General features: G+C 34.7%; 1 protein-coding gene across 1 annotated transcript in view; it reads left to right on the forward strand.

Moving 5' to 3' along the window:
- CCDC7 (coiled-coil domain containing 7) overlaps window positions 1-23,584 on the forward strand; it is a 442,752-nt gene extending 419,168 nt beyond the window's left edge. Inside the window, exons 36-45 of the mRNA XM_028826154.2 lie at window positions 544-627; window positions 843-926; window positions 1,159-1,242; window positions 1,660-1,743; window positions 3,766-3,849; window positions 4,524-4,646; window positions 7,359-7,484; window positions 8,661-8,750; window positions 16,624-16,856; window positions 22,976-23,584. Of these exons, the coding sequence (XP_028681987.2) occupies window positions 544-627; window positions 843-926; window positions 1,159-1,242; window positions 1,660-1,743; window positions 3,766-3,849; window positions 4,524-4,646; window positions 7,359-7,484; window positions 8,661-8,750; window positions 16,624-16,670 (806 nt within the window). The 3' untranslated portion in view covers window positions 16,671-16,856; window positions 22,976-23,584. The remainder of the gene's footprint in view (window positions 1-543; window positions 628-842; window positions 927-1,158; window positions 1,243-1,659; window positions 1,744-3,765; window positions 3,850-4,523; window positions 4,647-7,358; window positions 7,485-8,660; window positions 8,751-16,623; window positions 16,857-22,975) is intronic.
- The last annotated feature ends 1,757 nt before the right edge of the window (window positions 23,585-25,341 follow it).

The raw sequence follows: 25,341 nt of genomic DNA on the forward strand, positions 1-25,341 counted from the left end.
AGTTTTGTCATTATCTTGATGTGGTCTTGTTCAAATCATGAAACATCTCTGAACTTCAATATAATAGGCTTATATGATTGCTAATAGCCCTTCAAATTCTGTTTTGTGATGCTTACTGCAATAAGACATTATATTGCGACTCTTCTACTATAATAATAAATACTCACTACACATGCATACACACACATAAAATGTTTACCTTATAAAATATATTGAAATCTGCTTTATTTCTATAGAGACTAATAAGGATCTCTTAGCAGATGCTATTGGACTATTGGATGAGGTATAATAAAGGGGTCAATTAAAACACAATTTAAATGTCACCCAGGTAAAAAAAAAAATTCAAGACTAATATTTATGGTTTATTCATATCCCTGGAGTTAAATTAAGTATGACCCTTTAATGACAATAGTACCAATATGTTAGTATTATATAGGTGAAATTCTAAATGAATATCCTCCTATAATTAAACACACACATATACTCAGAGATGTGGTAATGTTTATCTTACAAAATATATTGATATCTGTTTTATTTCTACAGAGACTGATAAGGAACACTTGGCAGATGCTATTGGAAGAGGTATAATAAAGGGATCAATCAATGCACAACTAAAAGGTCACCAGGGTAAGAAAAAGAATTTCTTACATCTAATATTTACGGCTGATTTATATTCCCTGAGTTAAATTAAGTATAGACCTTTAATAACAAAATATCTATATTATAGTGTTACATAAGTAAAATTATTCATGAATACCTTCCTATAATTAAACACACAAACACACACAAGTATGGTAATGATAACCTTACAAAATATACTGAAATCTGTTTTATTTCTATAGAGACTGATAAGAACTTCTTTGCATATGCTATTGGAAGAGGTGTAAGGAAGGAGTCAATCAAGACACAATTAAAAAGTCACCCAGGTAAGAAAAAGCAATTTCAAGGCTAATATTTATGGTTTATTTATATTCCTGGAGTTAAATTAAGTGTGGACATTTAATGACAATAGTACCTATATGTTATTACACAGGTAAAATTCTTCATGAATATCCTCCCATAATTAAACACAAACACACACACACACACACACACACACACAGAGGTATGGTAATGTTTACCTTATAAAATATATTGAAATCTGTTTTATTTCAATAGAGACTGATAAGGAATTCTTGGCAGATGCTATTGGAAGAGGTATAATAATAGGGCCAATCATTAGACAACTGAAGAGTCACCAAGGTAAGAGAAAGAATTTTTCAAGTCTAATATTTAGGCTTATTTATATTCCCTGAGTTAAATTAAGTATAGACCTTTAATGACAACAGTACCTATATCATAGTACTTTCCATAGCAAAAGATGCTATTGGAAGAGATATAATAAAGGGACCAATCAATGCACAATTAAAGAGTCACCAGGGTAAGAAAAAGAACTTTTGAGTCTAATATTTGTGACCTATTCATGATCCCTGAGTTAAATTAAGTGCAGACCTTTAATGACAACAGTGTCTACATGTTATTATTACACAGGTACCTATATCATAGTGTTACATTGGTAAAATCCTTCATGAATATCCTTCTATAATTAAACACACATGTATACACATGTATAGTAATGTTTACCTTATAAAGTATTTTGAAATCTGTTTAATTCTATAGAGACTGATAAACAACTCTTAAAAGATGCTATTGGAAGAGATATAATAAAGGGACCAATCAATGCACAATTAAAGAGTCACCAGGGTAAGAAAAATAATTTTTGAGTCTAATATTTGTGACCTATTTATGTTCCCTGAGTTAAATTAAGTGCAGACATTTAATGACAACAGTGTCTACATGTTATTATTACATAGGTACCTATATCATAGTGTTACATTGGTAAAATCCTTCATGAATATCCTTCTATAATTAAACACACATGTATACACATGTATAGTAATGTTTACCTTATAAAGTATTTTGAAATCTGTTTAATTCTATAGAGACTGATAAACAACTCTTAAAAGATGCTATTGGAAGAGATATAATAAAGGGACCAATCAATGTACAATTAAAGAGTCACCAGGGTAAGAAAAATAATTTTTGAGTCTAATATTTGTGACCTATTTATGTTCCCTGAGTTAAATTAAGTGCAGACCTTTAATGACAACAGTGTCTACATGTTATTATTACATAGGTACCTATATCATAGTGTTACATTGGTAAAATCCTTCATGAATATCCTTCTATAATTAAACACACATGTATACACATGTATAGTAATGTTTACCTTATAAAGTATTTTGAAATCTGTTTAATTCTATAGAGACTGATAAACAACTCTTAAAAGATGCTATTGGAAGAGATATAATAAAGGGACCAATCAATGCACAATTAAAGAGTCACCAGGGTAAGAAAAATAATTTTTGAGTCTAATATTTGTGACCTATTTATGTTCCCTGAGTTAAATTAAGTATAGACATTTCATGACAATAGTGCCTACATGCTAGTGTTACATAGGTAAAATTCATCATGAGTATCCTTTAATTAAGCTCTAGCATTTACTATCAGTGGAACATTAGCATATTATTGATTTTAAAACTCATCCATTTGAAAAGTAATGCATAAAAATTCAGTGTTACAGTTACCTTAGTCTCAGTGTAGGCATTTCCAAAGCTATTCTACTTACTTTTTGTTTCTGAAAAGTGATGTTTAATTAGCAAAAGCAGAAAGGCAAAAGCAGAAAGGCTAGCTGAAGACTGTGATGACAAGAGGAGTACAACACATAACTATTTCACTGGTTATCCATTCCCTCTATTTGATAAAAATGTCAGGCAAATTTATAAAGTCTCACCTACAATACAGTACTTTATTTGTGTTACGTAATTCAGAGATTACACTACTGACTTTCATCTTGGTGTAAGATTGTTATGTAGTTATACAATTTTCTTTGATCTCTGGTGTGATACAAAAAGAGGCAGACAGCTAACAGAGAAACAATGTAAAGAGACACATTCCAAGCCGGCCCTCTAAAACCAATGTTATCCAAGGTACTGGATGCATGTGCAAGGTTCTGCCCCTTGGAGAGCAGCAGTAGCACTTCACACTATAGGCAAGAGACTTTAGTAGAATGGCCCAGTCACAGCGCTATGCAAATAATAAGGAGAGAACAATGACAAGCCCCAGATAGAGGAGGAGGAAATCAGTATCTGGAGATGCTACAGTATATTATGGAAACTGTCAAATCTTTAGCAAAAATTATTAATATGTAAAGAAACAGTGAAGTGTGACCTACACCAAGGAAAAGGGCATGCCACAGTAACTGTTTGTGAGAGTCCCAGGTGTTGGACCTAGCCAGCAAAACCTCAAAGCACTTATTACAAGTATGTTCTTAGAGTTAAAGGAAATTATTCTTAAGGAAGAAAAGGAAGGTAATAGAGATTGATATCAAATAAGATGGAAATTTCAAAAGATAACATGGCAAAGCCCTGTCTCTACAAAAAATACAAAAATTAGCCAGGTGTGGTGGTGCACACCTGTCGTCCCAGCTACTTGGAGAGGCTGAGGCAGGAGGACCACTTGAGCCCAGGAGGTTGAAGCTGCAGTGAGCCATGTTCACACCTCTGCGCCCCAGCCCGAGTGACAGAACGAGATCCTGTTTCTAAATTTAAAAAAAAAAAGGAAAAGAAAAGAAAAAGAAATTTCAAAAGAAAAAAGAACTAAAATACATATGTAACATAAATGGTTACCTTACAAAGTGTTTTGAAATTTATTTTATGTCTATAGAGACTGATGTAGAACCCTTGACAAATGCTATTGGTTCAAGTAAAACAATTGGTGAGATAAAGACACAACTAAGGACTCACTATGGTAAGAATAATAATTTTAAGTCTAATATTTACAGTTTAGTTATCTTCTCTGGGGTTTTAGAGTGAATCTTTAATGATAACAGTACCTATATTTCATGGGCAAATGTCTTCATGAATTTTCTCTTATAATTAAACTCTCATATTATCAATGGGAAATTAGCTAGAAAGTTTTAAAACCTCTAGACAATGATTTTTTAAAAATATGAGGTTTATAATTCTCTGTTTAAATAAATGTTTTCTATAATAATCCATGTTACTTTTATAACAATAGGATTAATGAAAAATAAATCTAATAAACATTGGTTGAATTGGGGCAGGGAGGGATCCAGTAGCTTATGCATAGACCTCTGACCTCCAAAACTATCTTTCTAAATGTATCCTTTCAAATGTAGACTACGGATCAATTATAGAAATGAACATTTGGTCAAACTAAAATGAAGTTGGGATAAAGGTTGAAATTAAGGAAGATACTATCACAGAATGCAGAACAAAGACGAGAAAGAGAAAATGATGAGAGACTACACAGAAATTTACATAATAGACAAGTGGCCATTTAATAAAATGTGGGAAGAAAAATTACCAGTGCAGAAATAGAGACAAATACGTGGAGTTGGGGATTAGTGTGTGACTAGTCAGGAGTACTCATACACTTTTTCTTTTAAAATTTTATGTTAGATGTGAATTTATTTAAAAACAAAGATATGTCCATACAACGTCAAGAAGGTATCTTCAATAGGAGCATCACACCAAGTAAATTCCCAACAAAAGTGATCAATTTATCACCCTTTGAAAATAAAGGTAAAGAATTATGTATGAAGATATGAATTCAGTATCTAATTACCTAGAATAGTTTTAAAGTATGCTTTTTCATTTACTCTTTATGCATCTTACTTTTTTTCAGAAATATCTTAGGAAAATTCTTACAAGCGTAAAAATAAAATTGTTTTAATCCATCCTTTTTATTGGCAGCATGATACTTCATAGTAAGAACATTTTATTCAATCATTCTATTAAAGAGCAATGACATTTTAGGGTTGAGATTTCTTATTAAAGTACACATGGATTTTTAACGTTAAATGATATTTCCAGATTGCTTTCCTAAAGGGCTAATAAATTAACATTTTCATTTGGCAATCTTTAGGGGAAATTCTTTTCTCTGCATAACCATCTGCAATATGGATTGCTGGGTTTTTTTCTCATTTATACCCATCTGAAAGTTACTAAATTATATCTCACTCTTATTTTAATTTTTATTTCCATATTTGTTAGTGTTTTACTACTCCATATCTACCCTAAAACTTTAAAAAGCATAAAACAGTAACCGCTTAGGTAACTGATGATTGTCTTGGCTGGGCTAGCATGCATTTTTGGTCAAATTATCAATTCACCCACATGTATAGCAGTTGACTGGCTGCTGTTTGAGACAATGATGAATACAGTGGGCCCATTCAGTAAATAGAAACTTCACTGGTTGTTCAAAAAGAAAGCAAGAGGGCCAGGTGCGGTGGCTTACGCCTGTAATCCCAGCACTTTGGGAAGCTGAGGCAGACAGATCATGAGGTCAAGAGACCATCCTGGCCAACATGGTGAAACCCTGTCTCTACTAAAAATACAGAAATTAGCTGGGCATGGTGGCACGTGCCTGTAGTCCCAGCTACTTGGGAGGCTGAGGCAGGAGAATCGCTTGAATCCAGGAGGTGGAGGTTGCAGTGAGCCGAGATCACGCCACTGCACTCCAGCCTAGTGACAGAGCAAGACTCCATCTCAAAAAAAAAAAAAAAAAAAAAAAAAAAAAAAAAAAAAAAGCAAGAATGTAAAAAGTAGATGACTAAGTATAAAGTTGTTAACTTGGTAACTGAAAGTATTAAAAGAATTCTAAGGTTACATGGAGCAAGCAATTACAGAAAGGAATTGCCATACCCAGAGCTGAAGGAGATCTCTGCATAAGGTGTAGATTGGATGGTGCTAGTGTCCCTGATTCTGTGGTAGGACCTTGGATCCATACTTCTGAAGGAGGTGCCCTGGCCATCTACTGCTAGTTTCTAAGCAAGGAGGAATAATAAAACTGGTTCTGCAAATATTGGGAAAAAAATGCAAACTCTTTGTTGCTATGGGAGGAATTGCTACTTCTGGGATAAGGAAACAATACTGAGATGTTCTTCACAGAAACTGAAAAGAGACAGGACGCTCTCAAAGCCCACTAGGAACAAAATGAGAAGAACAAGTCTGTCCTTTTTCCTCCAAATTTGCAGTTTTCCTCTATCTAGCCTATCTTGTACAGCCTGCCTTGGAGCTACTTTGCAAAGCAAAAATGTGGTCTGCAGAATCCCAGATCCCGTATCATAAAGCAGAGTTTAGAAGGGTGGTTTGGCGACTGAACTTAATAACTGACGCAGGAGGTGAGTTGGCTGCATGTTTCTCATCATCCAACCAACTAGCTAGGAGTCTTCAAGTTCTAAGAGCAGCATGCAGGCAAGCCTCAATGTATAAGCAGTTTTGAAGTCTCTGCTCACACACACGCAATGTAACAGTGGTGAGACAGGGACAGACCGCAGAAGACATTCCCATTAACAAAAAGCGGGGAGAAACGAAGGCAAATATGGCAGTCAGTAATCCATACAATAAGGTCACCTATTTCACCATTCAATAGCATTATAATTTTCTCAGTAAAAACATACATGAAAGAATAAATGAACCAGGATGTTGGAGGATACCAGAATGGAATGCAGACTGGGGAAAATGGAATCGATCATTTCTAGTCTCTGTTTTCTTTATTTCTGCTTTGATCTTCATTTTTTTCTTCTGTTAGATTTATGCTTAGTTCTGCTTTTACTACTTCTGTAAAGTGTAATTTTAGGTTGTTTATTTGATTCTTCTTTTATGATGTAGACATTTAATGCTATAAACTTTCCTCTTAGGACTACATTTTCTGCATCCCATAAGTTTTTGTATGTTATGTTTTTATTTTCTTTTGTCTGTAGATATATTTAAATTTCCCTTTTTAATTTCCTCCTTGACACAATAGTTCTTCAGGAGCATATTGTTTAATGTTTCAAAGATCTATTAAGTTTCTTTTTATTCTCCTGTTACTGATATGTAGTTAATATTTGATGTAATTTTGATCTTACATTGTTAAGACCTCTTTTGTGGCCTAACATATGATCTATTCTGGAGAGTGTTCTTTGTGCACTTGAGAAGAATGTGTATCCCGTTACTGTTGGATAGAACATTGTGTAATTGTCTGATAAACATGCTTTATCTTATGTGTAGTTCAAGTCCAGTGGTTATTTATTTTCTATCTGGATGACCTGTCTCTTGTTCAATAGTTGGGGATGTTGAAATTCCCTACTATTATTTTGTTGCAGTCTATGTATCCTTTCAGGTTTTTTTAAACGTTTGCTTTATATATTTAGATGCTTTGATGTTGTGTGCATATATACTGTGTGAGTATTAAAAATAATTACAAATGTCATCTATTGTATGGCTAACATATTTTCTAAATTTTTCTAGAGGAAACTTATGAGTACTCTTCACCCTATGCGATTGCACCTTCAAAAGCAGTTTATAGAACATATAGGGCTAGTTCAAGCTTTTCTAAAGACATCCATCTTCCTTTACTGAATCAACTCCATTCAGGTAACTTTTAATATTTTTAGTGTACAGTGTGATTTTTAAAATAAAGCTATAACTAAATGTAAATAACCAAGTTGTAATAGCTTCAGTCATATAACAGTTTAGCAAAACATAAATGAAAGTAAGTTGTGAGTTAAGTTTATCTAACATTTGTTCATTCTTAGCGATGAGTAGTGTCCCTGGCATTTCTCTTCCCCTTCTCCATTGTGACTAACTTGGAGCTCCATTTTAGTTCTCCACCTTTTTGTCTTGTTCACTACTATAGATTTTGTGGATGACTGAGATAAACTCATTTTATAATCTCTTTCTTATATTTATATGTCCCTCTTTTATTCAACCCCAGGGAGAGCATACAATAGAAATACAACATAAGGATAGGTGAGAAGAAAAATAAATCATATGTTTAGTTTTTCCCTTCCCTTCATTATCATCTTCCTAGGCTTCTAACTCCATTAATATCTGAGAACTAAGATTTGATTCTTATCTGTCACTCCAGAGGCATCATTATGTAATTATCACCCTGGTACATTTTCTACAGTTAACTAAGTTTGAATTTTATTTTATTTTATTTTATTTAGAAACGGAGTCTTGCTCTGTCGCCCAGGCTGGAGTGCAGTGGCATGATCTTGGCTCACTGCAACCTCCGCCTCCTGGGTTCAAGTAATTCTCCTGCCTCAGCCTCCTGAGAGTTTGAACTTTTTAAAAAATGTAAATGATTTTTCTTAGATTTATTCTGTGCTCTAAAATAAATATCCATGGCACTTTCTATTCATAAAGGTTCTAAGTAAAAAATTAACAGGAAATGCAGAAAGTTGACTATTACTTTTGTTTTATTTTTTTACTACATGCAATATAAAAGGAAAAAGAAAACAATAAAAAGATATTTGGGCTTGCTTTTGGGGAAGCAAATGAATGTAAGCAAAGAAAGTGAAATCCATTTTCTTTCCCAGTGAGCTAGAAGAAAAAATGGTCAGAAATTATATATGACAATTATATATATTAAAATAATAAGCAAAATCCTGGGCTTCAGTGGATACAAAATAAAGTTAAAAGTTAAATTACTGAAAAAAAGTTGTAAGGAAACTGTGTTTTAGAAGACTAAGATTTATCTTAACTTTTTAAAAGTTGAAATTACTTAATTCTCCACATAATTTAATAACACTGTTCTCATTTTTTTAGGGCATTCGAAAGTTGTTACCTTAAACCAAAAAACTATTGAATTTACTCTGCCTTCTGTGACCAACACAATTGGAAAACCTGCCTATAAAGGTAAAAGAATCACTACAATACAGACATATGAAATAAAACTTTATGCTATATTCTCATTGTCTCTCTTTACCAACCTCAAACCTCTAGGCTTCTTCCTCCAAACAACCAATCTTATGAGTAAGGTATCATTTCCCAAACCTTTCTTCAAACATGTAAAAATATATATGTAAACAGTGGTTTGTGGTTCTGAATAACAACAGGCTTATATGCTTATATCCTCCTCACTTTTAAATTGATAGAAATTTCTTTCATCTGTCACATTTTTAAGCTGCTGCATGATATTCTACAATGTGAATGTGTCCTAATTTATTCAATGATGCCTCTACTGAATAACATTTTATTATCGTTTTTTGCCACTACAAGCAATGGTGCAATAAATACCATTGTTCACATATATTTATATCACAGTGATTGCATTTCTATAAAAAAGAACATGTAAGTGAGGTTGGTGCATTAAAGGTATATATCATTTTAATTTTAATAGATATTAGGAAACTTTTCAAATTACTATAGCTAGTAGTTCTGCTAGTAAATGCATGAAATGCCTATTTCCAAGCACCTAAGCCAGAACTAGACTTTTCATGCATTGGAAATATTAAGAATATTAAGTAATATTGTTAAGATGTCAGTACCACTCAAAGTGATCTAAGGATTCAGTGCAATCTCTATCAAAATCCCAAATGCTTTTTTTTTTTACAGAAAAAAGTAAGTTTTTTTTTTTTTTTTTAAATTCATACAGAATCTTAAGGCAGCAGTCTCCAACCTTTTTGGCAGCAGGGACCGGTTTCATGGAAGACAATTTTTCCACGGAATGGTGGTGGGGGAATTATTTTAGGATGATTCAGGTGCATTACATTTATTGTGTACTTTATTTCTATTATTATTACACTGTAATATATAATGAAATAAGTATACAATTCACCATAATGTAAAATCAGTGGTAGCCCTAAGCTTGTTTTTCTGCAACTAGGTAGTCCCATCTGGGGGTGACGGGAGACAGTGGTAGATTATCAGGTATTAGATTCTCATAAGAAGCACACAATCTAGATCCCTCGCATGTACAGTTCACAATAGGGTTTGCACTCCTATGAGAATCTAGTGCTGCCACTGATCTGACAGGAGGCAGAGCTCCAGTGGTAATGCCAGCAATGAGGAACAGCTGTAAATACAGATGAAGCTTCCCTTGCTCACCCACTGCTCACCTCCTGCTGTGTGGCCCAGTTCCTAACAGGCCACGGACCAGGGGTTAGAGACCCTGTCCCTATAAGGGACCTGATAGTCAGAATAACCTTGATAAAGGACAAAATTGAAAGACTTACACTTCATAATTTCAAAACTTACTGCAAAGCTACAATAACCAAAATGATATGGTATTGGCCTAAAGACAAACACATATTTTGATGGAATAGGATAGAGAGCTAAGAAATAAACCCTCACATATATGGTCAAATGATTTTTTACAAGAGTGCTAAGACTAATCAGTATGGAAAAAATAGTCTTTACAACATACAATGCTGAGAAAACTAGATATCCACATGCAAAATAATGATGTTGCACCCTTATCTTACACATATAAAAATTAACTCAAAGTGGACCAAAAACCTAAAACTAAGAGCTACACTTTAAAACTCTTAGAAGAAAACATAGGAGAAAACCTTATATTGGATTTGGCAATGACTTCTTAGATGATACAAAACATACTGTACAAAAAATAGATATGTTAGAATTTATCAAAATTAAAAACTTTCAGTCATCAATGGAAAATATCAAGAGTAAAAAGGCAAACCACAGAATGGGAGAAAATATATTTAAATCACATATCTGATAAGGTATTAATAATCCAGAATATGTGGAGACCTCCTACAACTCAACCACAACAACAGAGCTCAATTTTAAAATGGGCATAGGCCAGCCTCCTACAGAAACACTGATCTGATCTGATCACCCTACCCTCTGGACTGAACACCCACAGCACCCTGCCTCCCTGGATCGGGATAGTCCTCTAGAGCCTGAGTTGCTGAGGTTCCCCACCTCCCTAGGAGTGAAGCCAACATTGCACTGCTGCACACACCCCAGGGCCAAAGCCACAGATGTGCCCCCATCATTCTTGGACCCTTGCTGTCACTGCGCCTGACCTCACAGAGCCTGAGTCACTGCTGTGTCCCATTACTCCGGGGCTTAGAGTTCTTGGTGCATGAATTGCCACTGTGTCCTATTGGTTCTGTAACCTGAATTGCAACTGTACTCTGCTCATTGGGGCCTGAACCTCTGGAAAACCTCTTCCTTCCCAGAGCCATGCCATTGCTGCACCCTAACACCCAGGATGAGTCAGCAACATGCCTGATCCTGGGCCTAAGATACTGGGAAGTGCCTCAGAGTCACAGTATTTGGACTTGTGGGAGAGCTGCACCATCCAAACCTGAAAGAATAAACCTGGACCTACACCACAGGTGCCATGGCAGTTCAACAAGGCACTGAGCCCCAGACCCCAGCTCCACAGCCACTCTGAGCACCTGTTCCCTGTAATAAACACAGCACTGCTTGGCTGCCTCTGGCCTGTGTCAGGCTCAACACCAAGAGAGATGCCTTCAGGTAAATCTCCCACTATGGGGAAACTAGAACAGAAGGATCTTTAAAGTCCTTTACAGTGAGAAATGGATTCCACTACTGTGCCTACCCAGAACCAGAGCCACTGCACGTTGCCCAACTAAAACCTGCAGACAATATCTGCAGGTAACAGTCTCCCCAAGGAAGCCACTATAAAAACAAAAATTAGCAAATGGAACTTAATTAAACTAAATACCTTCAGCACTTTCCATCCAACAGCAGCAGAACATACATTTTTTTTTCTAGTGCACATGGAACATTCTTAAGGATAGACAATATATTAGGCCATAAAACAAGTCTCAACAAATTCAAGAAGATCAAGAATATACCTAAGACTATTTCTGAAAACAATGGGTATGAAATTAGAAATTAAAAACAAAAGGAACCTTAAAAATTTACAAATATGTAGAAATTAAAAAACTTGCTCCTGAACAACCAACCAGTAGGTCAAAAAAGAAATCAAAAGCAATACTTAAAAATATGTTGAGACAAATGACAATAGAATCACAATGTATCAAAATCTATGGGAAGCAGCAAAAGTAATTCTAAGAGGGAAGCTTATACCAATAAATGACCACATTATAAAAGAAGAAAGATTCCAAATAAATAGTCTAATGTTATGCCTCAAGGAGTTGGAAAAAGAAAAACAAGCCAAAGTTGGCAGAAGGAAAGAAATAATAAAGATTAGACCAGAATTAAATCGAATAGAGAATAGAAAAACTATAGAAAAAAATCAATAAAACTAAGAGTTGTTTTTTTTGAAAAAAATAAAATAGACAAAATCCTTGCTAGGCAAACTAAGAAAAGTAGAGAAAAACTCAAATAAAATCAGAAATGAAAATGAAGACATTATAGTAGATACCAAAGAAAGTAAAAGGATCATAAGAGACTAGTATGAAAAACTATATGCCAACAAATTGGATAACCTAAAGGAAATGAATAAATTCCTCAAAAAATATAAGCTACCAAGATTCAATCAGGAAGAGATAGAAAGCTTAGACAAACCAATACCAAATAAAAAGGTTGAAGAAGTAATTAAAAACGTTTCAACAAAAAAGGTCAGACCTTTCCAGGTGGCCTCACAGTTTCACACCTTCACATTTGGATCCTATGAAACATTCACAGAAGAATTATCAATGCTTCTTAAACTCTCCCCAAAAAATAGCACTAGAAGGAGTATTTTCAAACACATTTTATGAGGCCAGCATCACCTCGAGACGTAAGCCAAAGAAAGACACAATATGAGAAGAAAACTACACAGCAATATCTCTGAGGAACATTGATGCAAAAATGCTCAACTGAATTCAACAACAACAATTAAAGATTATCAAACTTAATTGAAAACAACAACAAAATTGAACATCATGAGCAAGTGGAATCTATTGCTGACATGCAGGGCTGGTTGAACATGGGTAAATGAGTCAATGTGATACATCACATTCACAGGATAATCTCAGATGATCCCCCATGATGATCTCAATTGACACAAAAAAGCGTTTGACAAAGTTCAGCATTCTTTATTGAAACTTTTAATAGTTTAGGTATAGAAGGAAAGTTCCTCAACATAACAAAGGCCATTTATGAAAAATCCACAGCTGATGGAGAATATTTTCCAAGCAAATGGAAAGCAAATAATAATAATAATAAAAAGCAGGGATTGCAATCTTAGGCTCTGATAAAACAGACTTTAAACCAACAAAGGTCAAAAGAGACAAGGGCATTATATAATGGTAAAGGGATCAATGCAACAAGAAGAGCTAACTATCCTAAATATATATGCACCCAATACAGGAGCACCCAGATTCATAAAGAAAGTTCTTAGAGACCTACAAAGAGACTTGGACTCCCCACACAATAATAGTGGGAGACTTTAACATCCCACTGTCAATATTAGACAGATCAATGAGGCGGAAAATTAACAAGGATATCCAGGACTTGAACTCAGCTCTGGACCAAGCAGACCTAACAGACATCTACAGAACTCTCCACCCCAAAGCAACAGAACATACACTTTTCTCAGCACCACACTGCAGTTATTCTAAAATTGACCACTTAATTGGAAGTAAAGCACTCCTTAGCAAATGCAAAATAATGGAAATCATAACAGTCTCTCAGACCACAGTGCAATCAAATTAGAACTCAGGATTACAAAACTCACTCAAAACTGCACAATTACATGGAAACTGAACAACCTCCTCCTGAATGACTACTGGGTAAATAATGAAATGAAGGCAGAAGTAAAGATGTTATTTGAAACCAATGAGAACAAAGACACAGCATATCAGAACCTCTGGGACACATTTAAGCAGTGTGTAGAAGGAAATGTATAGCACTAAATGCCCACAAGAGAAGGCAGAGAAGATCTAAAATGACACTCTATCATCACGATTAAAATAACTAGAGAAGCAAGAGTGAACAAATCCAAAAGCTAGCAGAAGGCAAGAAATAACTAAGATCAGAGCAGAACTGAAGGAGAGACACGAAAAACCCTTCAAAAAATCAACGAATCCAGGAGTTGGTTTTCTTGAAAAGATCAACAAAATAAATAGACCACTAGCCAGACTAATACAAAAGGAAAGAGAGAAGAATCAAATAGATGCAATAAAAATGATAAAGGGGATATCACCACTGATCCCTCAGAAATACAAACTACCATTGGAGAATACTACAAACACCTCTACACAAATTAATTAGAAAATCTAGAAGAAATTGATAAATTCTTGGGCACATACACCCTCCCAAGACTAAACCAGGAAGAGGTCAAATCCCTGAATAGACCAATAACAAGTTCTGAAATTGAGGCAGCAATTAATAGCCTACCAACCAAAAAAAGTCCAGGACATACAGATTCACAGTCAAATTCTACCAGAGGTACAAAGAGGAGTTGATACCATTCCTTCTGAAACTATTCCAATCAACAGAAAAAGAGAGAATCCTCCCTCACTCATTTTATGAGGCCAGCGTCATACATGTGTAGAATGTGCAGGTTTGTCACATAGGTATACATATGGTTTGCTGCACCCATCAACTCATCATCTACATTAGGTATTTCTCCTAATGCTATCCCTCCCCTAACCCCCCAACCCCTGACAAGCCCGAGTGTGTGATGTTCCCCTCCATGTGTCCATGTGTTCTCATTGTTCAACTCCCACTTATGAGTGAGAACATGCAGTGTTTGGTTTTCTGTTCTTGGGTTAGTTTGCTGTGAATGATGGTTTCCAGCATCATCCATGTCCCTGCAAAGGACATGAACTTACCCTTTTTTATGGCTGCATAGTATTCCGTGGTGTACATGTGCCACATTTTCTTTATCCAGTCTATCATTGATGGGCATTTGGGTTGGTTCCAAGTCTTTGTTATTGTAAGTAGTGCTGCAATAAACATACATGTACCTGTGTCTTTAAAGTAGAATGATGGCTGCCAGGAACTGGGGATAGGAGATAAGGAATGAATGTTTAATGGGGAGAGTTTCAGTTTTGCAAGATAAAAAACATTCTGGAGGTAGATGGTAGTGATAGTTGCATAGTAGTGTGAATGGATTTAATGCGACTAAACTTGTACACTCAAAAATGGTTAAAATGGTAAATTTTATGTAATGTATGCTTTACTAAAAATTTTTAAATAATTTTAAAAATAAAAATAAACACAATATAGTTTTATCTTTAATGAGAATTATTTATATTTAGTAACAATAAACTTACTATTATTTCTATTTTAATTTCTTCTGTGAATTGCCTTTTATATTCTTTGCCCATTTTCCTGTTAGTTGTCTTTTTTGTTTCATAGAAGCTTTTTGTGTAATAGGGTTTTAAAAATATTTTGATTTTTCTATCAATTCATGTTTACAGAGAAACTGAAAGAATTCTAGAAGGGATTCCCGTCCCTTCTAGAATTTCTTCAGTTTTATTCTGTCCTTTTTGCTTTATAATGTTCCTTATCTTCATATGTATATGTAAGTATTATAAACATTAGGTACATATATTTATAAACATTATAAATGTTTAATACATAAACTATTATTTTTTCTGAACTGTAGAGGGATAACTTGGAGACATAATGTCTCTTTACCCATGAAACTTTAGTATTTCTTAAGAAATGATAATATATCATCACAACACAATTATCAAAAATAGGAAATTTAACATTGACTCAACTTATCTACTCCATAATTCATATTCAAGTTACATTTGTCATAATAATGTCCTTTATAGATTTTTTTTGGACTAAGATTGAATCTAGGACCATGCACTAAATTTGTGGTGTTTTTTTAGTATCTCTTAATCTGGAATAGTTAATTTATATTTCTTTTTGTGTCTTGACCTTCATATTTTTAACACCAGTTAGTTTGTAGAATATTTTTTCAATTTGGTTTTTTTTTTTTTTTTTTTTTGAGACGGAGTCTGGCTCTGTCATCCAGGTGGGAGTGCAGTGGCCGGATTTCAGCTCACTGCAAGCTCCGCCTCCCGGGTTTACGCCATTCTCCTGCCTCAGCCTCCCGAGTAGCTGGGACTACAGGCGCCCTCCACCTCACCTGGCTAGTTTTTTGTATTTTTTTAGTAGAGACGGGGTTTCACCATGTTAGCCAGGATGGTCTCGATCTCCTGACCTCGTGATTCGCCCGTCTCGGCCTCGCAAAGTGCTGGGATTACAGGCTTGAGCCACCGCGCCCGGCCTCAATTTGGTTTTATCTGAAGTTTTCTCATGGTTACTTTCAGGTTAAGTTATACATCTTTGGGAGGAGTATTCCAGATGTAATGTTGTGTCCTTCTCAATGGATAATATTGTTTCAAAATATTGTGATGGCAATTTTGATCATTAGATTGTAATGGTGTCTATTATGTTTCTTTCTCTACTGTAAAGTACATTTTTTTACTTTTATAAGTAATAGGTAATTTGGGGCAGATACTTAGAGACCATGTGAATAGTCTTTAAGAGTGAGACTGTTCTAAAAGTGAGACTGTCTATGGGTGAGTTTATCTATGGGTGAGTTTCTCATAAACTCACCCATTAATTTTTTTAAAAATCTATTGCAATTTTCTAATATGATCATTCTTTTTACCTTTATCAGCTGCCATTCTATTTTTTAAAAATAGCTTTTCCTTTTTCCTCCCTCTGCTTTCTTCTCCCTTTCTTCTCTCCTTTCCTCACCACTACCTCCTCTTCTTCCTTCTTTTTCTTCCTTCCTTCTGCTCATATACAATAAAAATTATATCAACTAAAGTAAAATTAAACTTTCTTTCAATTAACACATAACTTTTCTTTAAAGTGTTACATGCTGCTGCCCGAAAATCTGTACCACACCCATACTTTTGAGAATGAAGGAAATTCTGAGCAAGATAAGCAACATGACAAATTTGGAAATGCAGGAAAGGAAACTGCAAGTATAGAAGCCTTTTGAAAATAACACTGACTCGTGTGGATGGTGCTTATTGAAAAACAGCTGGAAATACAATGGATAAACAGGTTAGGCCCAGATCATAGAAGCCTGACAAGGCAGTGGTGAGTTTGAAAGTTTCAAATTACTTTATTACTTTTCTTTTCAATTTAAAAAAGTTATGCAATTATCTTTTAAATCACAAATAATAAAAATACTCACCCTATTCAAAATATTAATTTTTTTGAACAATGCATAACCAACTTAGAAAAAGAAAAAGATGTAAAAAATATATGACAATAACCTGATATGTGTTAAAGCATATTCTGTAGAATTTGTAATGGCACAAAATACAACTGCTAATAATTTTAAAGATGTGATTCTTACCAATCAAATGTTTTGTAACACTAAAATATTATTTGTAGCTGCATTTTTACTATCCCCTGAAGAGCATAAATATTATTGGCTACAAAACTGTCCTAAACCCAATCTGGGTTATCACTGACATAGATATTTAGACTTGCAGAATATTCTTTTATGCATTAAATTTTCCTATTTTTCCCCAGCAAGAATCAGAGGAATGAGGAGTAATATTAATCTAAATATTCTAGAGTTATGTTTCTGCCAAAAATAATAAAGAAAATTGGATTTCTACTCAAACAAAATAAAGTGAAATAAAATGACTGAAATAGTTTCCATCCTTTATAATCTCCCATTTTAAAGATATTATTTACATTTTATATAGTAACAAAAAATGAACAATTTATATGATAAGAAAAACTCATGAATTCAGCATAATGAAACTGTCAAGAGAAAATAAAGGAGGAATTATTCCCTAATGATCAATTATTCTCTAAAACTGTGAAAGATCCCAGAGGTAACATGAATGTGAACTATATTAATAACTCTGGTGAGGGTTTGGGAGAGAATATATGCAGAAATGAATAGCAGAATTGTTACTGCAAGTTGCCGATAATTGAGGTACGAATGAAGTGGATTTTATGTTTCTTTCTATAATTATTTTTCCAACGTACATTTTAGTTTAGTATAGAAGACTACCTGCAATGGATGGTGATTATTAGGGTTATCTAAACTAGATCCAATCCAGCTTCTCAGTTTGCCCCTATGAACTACCCGGATAACAATACCAGCTGTATCTTAATTCCCATTAGTTAAGTCTGGGATTCAGCAGGCTTTTCTATAAAACATTGAGGAAATTTTATTTTGACTGAAGCGCTGCCTTTATAGAATACTTATTTGATTAAATGAGGTAATGTATTTTCTAAATCGGTACTTTTCAAGCCTAAATACAAAAGAGAATTCACCTGGGGCTTTTAAAACCTACCAATTTTCTGCCTCGCATCCCCAGACCAATTAAACCAGATTTGCTGTGTGATTCTAATATGCAGCCAGAGTTGAGTACCATGGAGCTTATTGTTTGAAGAGGATACAAGGGAAATAAACTAATGCCCAAGCCCATATGCAAATGTTTGCGGTTGATTTTTTTTTTTTTTTTTAATCCAGGTCCTGTACCTACTGGTAGAGGAGACCCAGTTAATAGATTCAAGCTATCTTGGCTTCATTTAAATATTCCTCCTCCCAGACCCTCTTTTTCATGGCAATTATGACTCCTCTTGGCAGCACTTTTCAGTAGAATGTTTTGTGATATAAAAATGTTCCACACCTGTGCCCTACAGTATGGGAGGTATGAGTCATATGTGGTTCTTGGGCTCTTTATATGTGGCTAGTGTGACCGGGAATCTAGATTTTTAATTTTACATATATTTGTTAGTTTAAACGTAAATAATCCTATGTGGCTTCTGGCTCCCATATTGAACTATGCAACTCTAGAATTACCAGTGATCCAATAGCCACCAGGACCTGGGAAGACAGTGAGCTATTCAGAGGGATATACAGGAAATCTTCCTGATGTTATTAGCAGAAATAGCTAAATATAGCTCCCTGGAGAAGTAGAAGCAGGAATAGTCTTTCAACTGAGCTTTGGGGTAAAATGTAATACTTTTCAAGGATAGCAGGATAACCCTTAATATTGAGCAGGGGATGCCAGTTTCAACCAATAACTCTAATTAGCTCAAATTAGGCCAGAATCAGGGCAAATGTGAATATGGTCTAGGGTCTTTGGAAGACTTTGGCTGCCATCAAAGATAAGGCTAGTCCCAGATTATGAGGTAGTCAGATCTAAGAATGAATACTTAATGAACCCTGGAAATTCAAAAATTCCTTTGGTTCTATTGTGAGAAACCCAATAGCTGACAACCTGTTGGAGATCATATGAATGCTTTAAATAAACTGAATGACAACAGGGAGTATTTCTCTAGTCTTTTGAATGTGTTTTTCTTTTGATTGATCTAATGATGGTGCTGCTAAAGACAAATCTGAACTGCTGAAGCCAAAAATTAATGGGAAGTCTGTTTTGGTATATAAATTAGGATATTATCTTTATCAACAAGCGCTGTCCAGAAAGAAAGCAGTGGAAGAATAGTATTTTATTCATAAAATGTATGGGGCCATTCATGCTGTTAAGGCCATTCAAATTGGCAAGCGTCCCTCTCGCAAACCATTCTTTACTTGTCGCTCTGTTTTTTTTAATTTAAGTTCTGGGATACATGTGTAGGACGTGCAGGTTTGTTACATAGGTAAACGTGTGCCATGGTGGTTTGCTGCACCCATCAACCTTATCCTCATCCTTATCCCTTTAAAATTTTTATTATCATCTAAGCTTAATATAAATATATATGTTTGAAATAGTAATAAAAAACGAAGAATTGAATTGCATCCGTAGCAGGACAACCTTCCTCATACATTAAAGAGGTGTTCAGAAAATTCCTTACAGTATCTGCTAAATAAACATGTTTCGCAGCTTAGCAAATATCATATGATTGCAGCATCCATGATTTGAAGTAAAACAGCATTTGCTTTCTTCTGCTGGAGGTCGTTGTTCAGGGCGATGTGCATGTTCTTAGACCTACAGCCTTAAGGAAGGGCTTGGGGGTGGCTCAGTGCATGGCCCCAGTGCAAACACTTCCAAACCTCAAACAGTGAATCAACCAACCAACCACATAAACATCAAACAGTTGTCTCCTTTGAGTTCTTCTTGATCTAATGGAGGCTCAGCAAGGACTGCTGGTTAGAAGGTACATTAACAGACTTTGGAATGAGGATAATACCTTAATACCTAGGTATTAAGCCTCGCATGCATTAGCTATTTTTCCTGATGCTCTCCCTCCTCCACCCCCCATAGGCTCAAGTGTGTGTTGTTGCCCTCCCTGTGGTCCATGCGTCCTCATTGTTCAGCTCTTACTTATAAGTGAGAACCTGTGGTGATTGGTTTTCTGTTCCTGCGTTAGTTTGCTGAGGATAATGGCTTCCAGCTCCATCCATGTCCCCGCAAACGACATGATCTCATTCCTTTTTATGGCTACATAGTATTCCATGGTGTATATGTACATTTTCTTTCTCCAGTCTATCATTGATGGGCATTTGGGTTGATTCCATGTCTTTGCTATTATAAATAGTGCTGAAATGAACATACATGTGCATGTATATTTATAATAGAATGATTTACATTCCTTTGGGTATATACCCAGTAATGGGATTGCTGGGTCAAATGGTATTTCTGGTTCTAGATCTTTGAGGAATGGCCATACTGTCTTCCACAATGGTTGAACTAATTTACACTCCCACCAACAGTATAAAAGCGTTCCTATTTCTCCATAGCATCTCCAGCATCTGTTGTTTCTTGACATTTTAATAATCACCATTCTGACTGGTGTGAGATGGTATCTCATTGTGGGTTTGATTTGCATTTCTCTAATGATTAGTGATGTGGAGCTTTTCTTCATATGTTTGTTGGCTGCATAAATGTCTTCTTTTGAGAAGTGTCTGTTCATGTCTTTTGCCTGCTTTTTAATGGGGCTTTTTTTTTTCTTTAAATTTGTTTAAGTTCCTTGTAGATTCTGTATATTAGACCTTTGTCAGATGGATAGATGGCAAAAATTTTCTGCCATTCTGTAGATTGTCTGTTCACTCTGATAATAGTTTCCTTTGCTGTGCAGAAGCTCTTTAGTTTAATTAGATCTCATTTATCAATTTTTGCTTTTGTTGCAATTGCTTTTGACATTTTCATCAGGAAATCTTTGCCCATGCCTATATCATGAATGGTATTGCCTAGATTTTCTTCTAGGATTTGCATAGTTTTGGGTTTTACATCTAAGTCTTTAATCCATCTTGAGTTAATTTTTGTATAAGTTGCAAGGAAGGAGTCCCGCTTCAATTTTCTGCATATGGCTAGCCAGTCATCACAGCACCATTTATTAAACAGGGCATCCTTTCCCCATTGCTTGTTTTTGTCAGGTTTGCTGAAGATTAGATGGCTGTAGATGTGCAGTCTTAGTTCTGAGCTCTCTATTCTATTCCATTTGTCTATGTGTCTATTTTTGTACCAATACCAGCTGTTTTGGTTAAGGCTACACTATCTCTAATTTAAATCAAATTGTTAGTGTCCTAAACATTCAGGAGATCAGATATCAACAGAAGTGACTAGTAAGATAATATTACCATTTGATGCCATAGTACTTTTTTAGAGACAAAAATCCCATTTTCTTTTTCAAGAAGAACATGTGATTACTTTTGGCAAGGGTTTGAGGAACTTCTTTTCTCCCTTTATAAGTTGGTGGCTAACATTTTGCACAGGGGCCATGTTTCCAGGTGCGGAGACAAAAGGTATGTTCACTGGGGAGTTCCTAGGTACCAGTTGATTATAGAGTTATAGTTATGATGCAGAGGCAACTGCCCTACTTCTGATTTTAAAAACAGTTCTCAATATGTTGTGTTCTTATCTAAGTCAATGAGCACTGGGGTGGCAAATAAAATTAAATTTTTAATAGGTTGTGGGCATTAATGATAACTTATAGGATATGAATTTTCAACAAAATTATTGAGCCATTGGGCCAAGGAATAAGTGGTGTTGATCACTAAAATTGAGGGAACTCATAACTTTTAACTGAGTGAGATCTTGGTGCACGAAGCCTGAAACTTTCATTTATCATTGTTTAAATCTAAAGGCAGGAACTCCCACTCAGCGTTTCACTGAGACAAAGACTGCAGTCTCTGAATTCACAGATTCAAACTTAGAGAAGGTTTTTTGATTGTTGTCTTTTCCTAACCCTTTTATCACCTTCCTAGACAGCCAGTCATGTACCAAAATTGTAGATGGTAAGCTTATAGGATGGGTGCTCATGGTCAACATGTCTTTACCCACTCCTTATACCCCACAATTAGAGGCATAATTTGCTTGCAAAGAGCACAGAATTCTCAAACCCTTCAGTTTGAGCAGAGGTCACAGTGGTAAAAGGTATGTGTGGATACAGTCTCACCTGAGAGATCTCATCTTCTCATAGTTAAGCCTATCAGTTCGGAGCACACATCATCATTGAGGATCAATGACACAAGTTTATGTCCTTGCTTAAGGACATAAAGCTCATAAGTAACAGATAAAGGATGTATAACGAGACGAGTGGACTCTACAGACAACGAGTTTAACCTCTAGCATATACTCCATCACAAGGACAAAGTCCATAAAAGCCAGTCTCATAATGTTGTTAAATTTTTGACACTTGATAAACATGGTAAGGAAGACTTTATTAAAGACCATTGCAATAGAAGAGGGAGACTCAACTCCACAACAAAGAAAGCTAAGAATTTGTAGACAAAGAGCAGAGTGAAGGGGTCAGCAGATGGAAAATTATTAAGAGGAGACATCCAGTGTAGAGGGATTCTCGCTTAACTGGCCTAACAAGATTCTTCTTAGAGGCATATTAAGGACTTAGACATTAAGGGCAAGGGATGAGAAACTTGGTTAGATATCAAGCATGGGAGATTCTCACTAAACTGACTTAGGAGGATTTTTTGCTTAAGGCAGACCAAGACCAAGGCCAAGGATGAGGCCTAGTTGAGAAGAGGGCTTAGAGAAGCCTAACTAAAATTTGAACAAGGAGGGAGTCATTGTCAATGTTCAGCTAAAAAGAATATTTTAGCATTGAAAGATCATTGACTTTTGAAAAGAGCTCTAGATAATATTTTGAAAAATGCCTTTCAACTAGTGGAAAATATGCCTCAACATCAAGACATGTACAAGACTGAACATTTCAGAAAGGTTTGTATGTGTGTATATTAGAAGTTGAATTACATAAAAAATTACAATTACTTGTTGGTTTATTTTCAGAACGTCTCTTTACCATATGGAACAATTTTGAACTTCTAAGATCAAGCCTTTCTGTGGCTGAGAGTAAGAAAGGAGCTCTGTGTTGAGGTTCCAGCTTGCTTCTATTCGCCAGTGTCCCTGTAGTGCTTTCTGGTGTGATGTAAAATCAATTAAACAAAACTTGTGCTCTGCATGTTTTGAAAATGTATGGTTCTTTAAGTGTCATATTATTTGCAAGTCTATTCTGTATGATCCTCTAATAGAGAAAAGTCACCTCCATACATTTCTTACACTTCCAGTTAAAGGAATTTAATTTTAAAAAGAGAATATCTTGCTTTACTTTTTTTCATATTAAAACTAGAAATGTATTGAAGAAATCAGAACAAAGTATTTATTTATATAACATTTATTAAACCTAGTGAGGCTACAAAGCAATTTACTAGATTTAGGTGAACTATGAAAGATATTGTTTATAAACTCAACTATGCTGTTTGGGAATGTTTTCATGAATATTAAGTTTAACTGATACTAGTTAAAATGATAATTACTTCACTAACACTAGTTAAGAGGAACATTGAAAAGTATTATGCGAAAAATTTCTTATAAATATTAAATGTTAGGAATCCAGTATCTTCATATTGTCTTATTTTCTCTTTTGGCCCTGAGACTGATGAATTTTCATTATAGTCACCATCATCTCTAATCATATGCCTCTTTTTATGTGACAATTTGTCTTATTTTTAGAATTTGTATCAGCTTCTAATATTTCTAAATAGCATTAATATTTTGGTTTCTTACTTACTTGGGTAACCCAAATGAGTACGACAAAATGAAAGAACAGTATTATATATTTAATTAGATCTTATTCAGAATCCAAAAGTTATCACACCATTTCAAAACCTGCTTATATTGGTAGGCTACTGCTTCAGTGAAAAAAAACCAGTAAGTATTTCAATTTCTGTGTTTAATAGTTTAACTCTTTCACATGTTATTAGAGGAGCTCAATATATAATAGACAGTAGTTGTGGATCCCAGAGATAGATTCGAAATGAGTTCTTTGTCATATCCATGGTACCTCTCAGGAGTACACAGACACATTTTAAAGAAAAACACATATATTCTCCATCAAAATAGTAAGTTAGTCTTGAAAAATGAGAGGCTTTAATTTGAGACTTAAGTAAAGGATAACAGTTTATCCCATTTCACCTACCTCTGTTCCGTATATTTCTTTAAGCAACTCTAGAGCTCAGAGTTTGCTTTATAACAAATCATATATGATGTATAATTTTCTACTTCCTGTAGGATTCTTTTTACAACTTAATATTTGAAAGATGATCATTCAGCCTCTACTTAATTATATATCTGGTTACAGAGATCTTACTCTCTCAATTGTAGGAAGTCTCTCACTGTTAGAAATGGGTCATAACATTGAGGTTAATTCTGCCATCGTATAAGTTATACACAGTGATGAAGCTAGAATGAAACTTTAAAAAATTTTAAAGGAGATTAAATGAGATAATAAAAGTGTAGCCTTTGCATCAATGCTTGGCACCAAAAACATTATCTGTTTATTTTCAACAGATCCATTGAAAATGCTTTATGAGAATGATCTCTATGGCTGTGAAGATTAAATAGTATATTTGAAAGTGGTGTTGCTGAGTGGGATCATTAAGGAAAGTTCTACTTAGACTCAAGAGACAGAATAGAGATATATTATATCCTATTCCATTACAGAACATATTCCTAATATTATATCAATACTCTGCTTAATTAAGAATAATCCTCAAATGTTTTAACAACATAGTATTGACTGCAAAATTGAAATCACATGAGAAACTGTAATATTCAAAACAAAAACCCTCTATGTAAAAACTGAACTCTAGTCATTAAATTTGTTTCTTGTAGGAGTCCAGGTTAACAATTCTGAAAATACTTTATGTATATACTGAGGTTGAATAAGTAAGTTAAAGGTATGATGAAGAGTGGGAGCAGGGTTTTACATGTTTTGAGTGTGAAATAGGTATAGATAAGCAAGATGGAAAACCTGGATTGAGCTCCAAGGTAATGGGCATGTGGAAAGTCTTTGAATTATTTTAGCAACTTGTCTGTAAATTTAAACTAATCAACCACAGAGCATTTGCAGAACAAAATGAGAAGATGAATAAGAAGCCCTAAATTTTAGATGTGGACAGAAGAACAGCTTCTGTTTTGAGGTTATATGCTGGATTTTATAATTTAACCATTGTACTGCCAGATTCGGTTTTCTATTTCCAAAGTGGGCAGAACACACTGTATTTGTCTCCTAGGGGAAGGATAATTGACCTTAAAGGTCTTGGAAAAAGCATTATAACCACCAGTTATAAGATCAATTGGAGAGTAATTGTAAA

Source organism: Macaca mulatta, chromosome 9 (genome assembly GCF_049350105.2).
Source record: "Macaca mulatta isolate MMU2019108-1 chromosome 9, T2T-MMU8v2.0, whole genome shotgun sequence".
In the NCBI taxonomy this organism is placed as follows: domain Eukaryota; kingdom Metazoa; phylum Chordata; class Mammalia; order Primates; family Cercopithecidae; genus Macaca; species Macaca mulatta.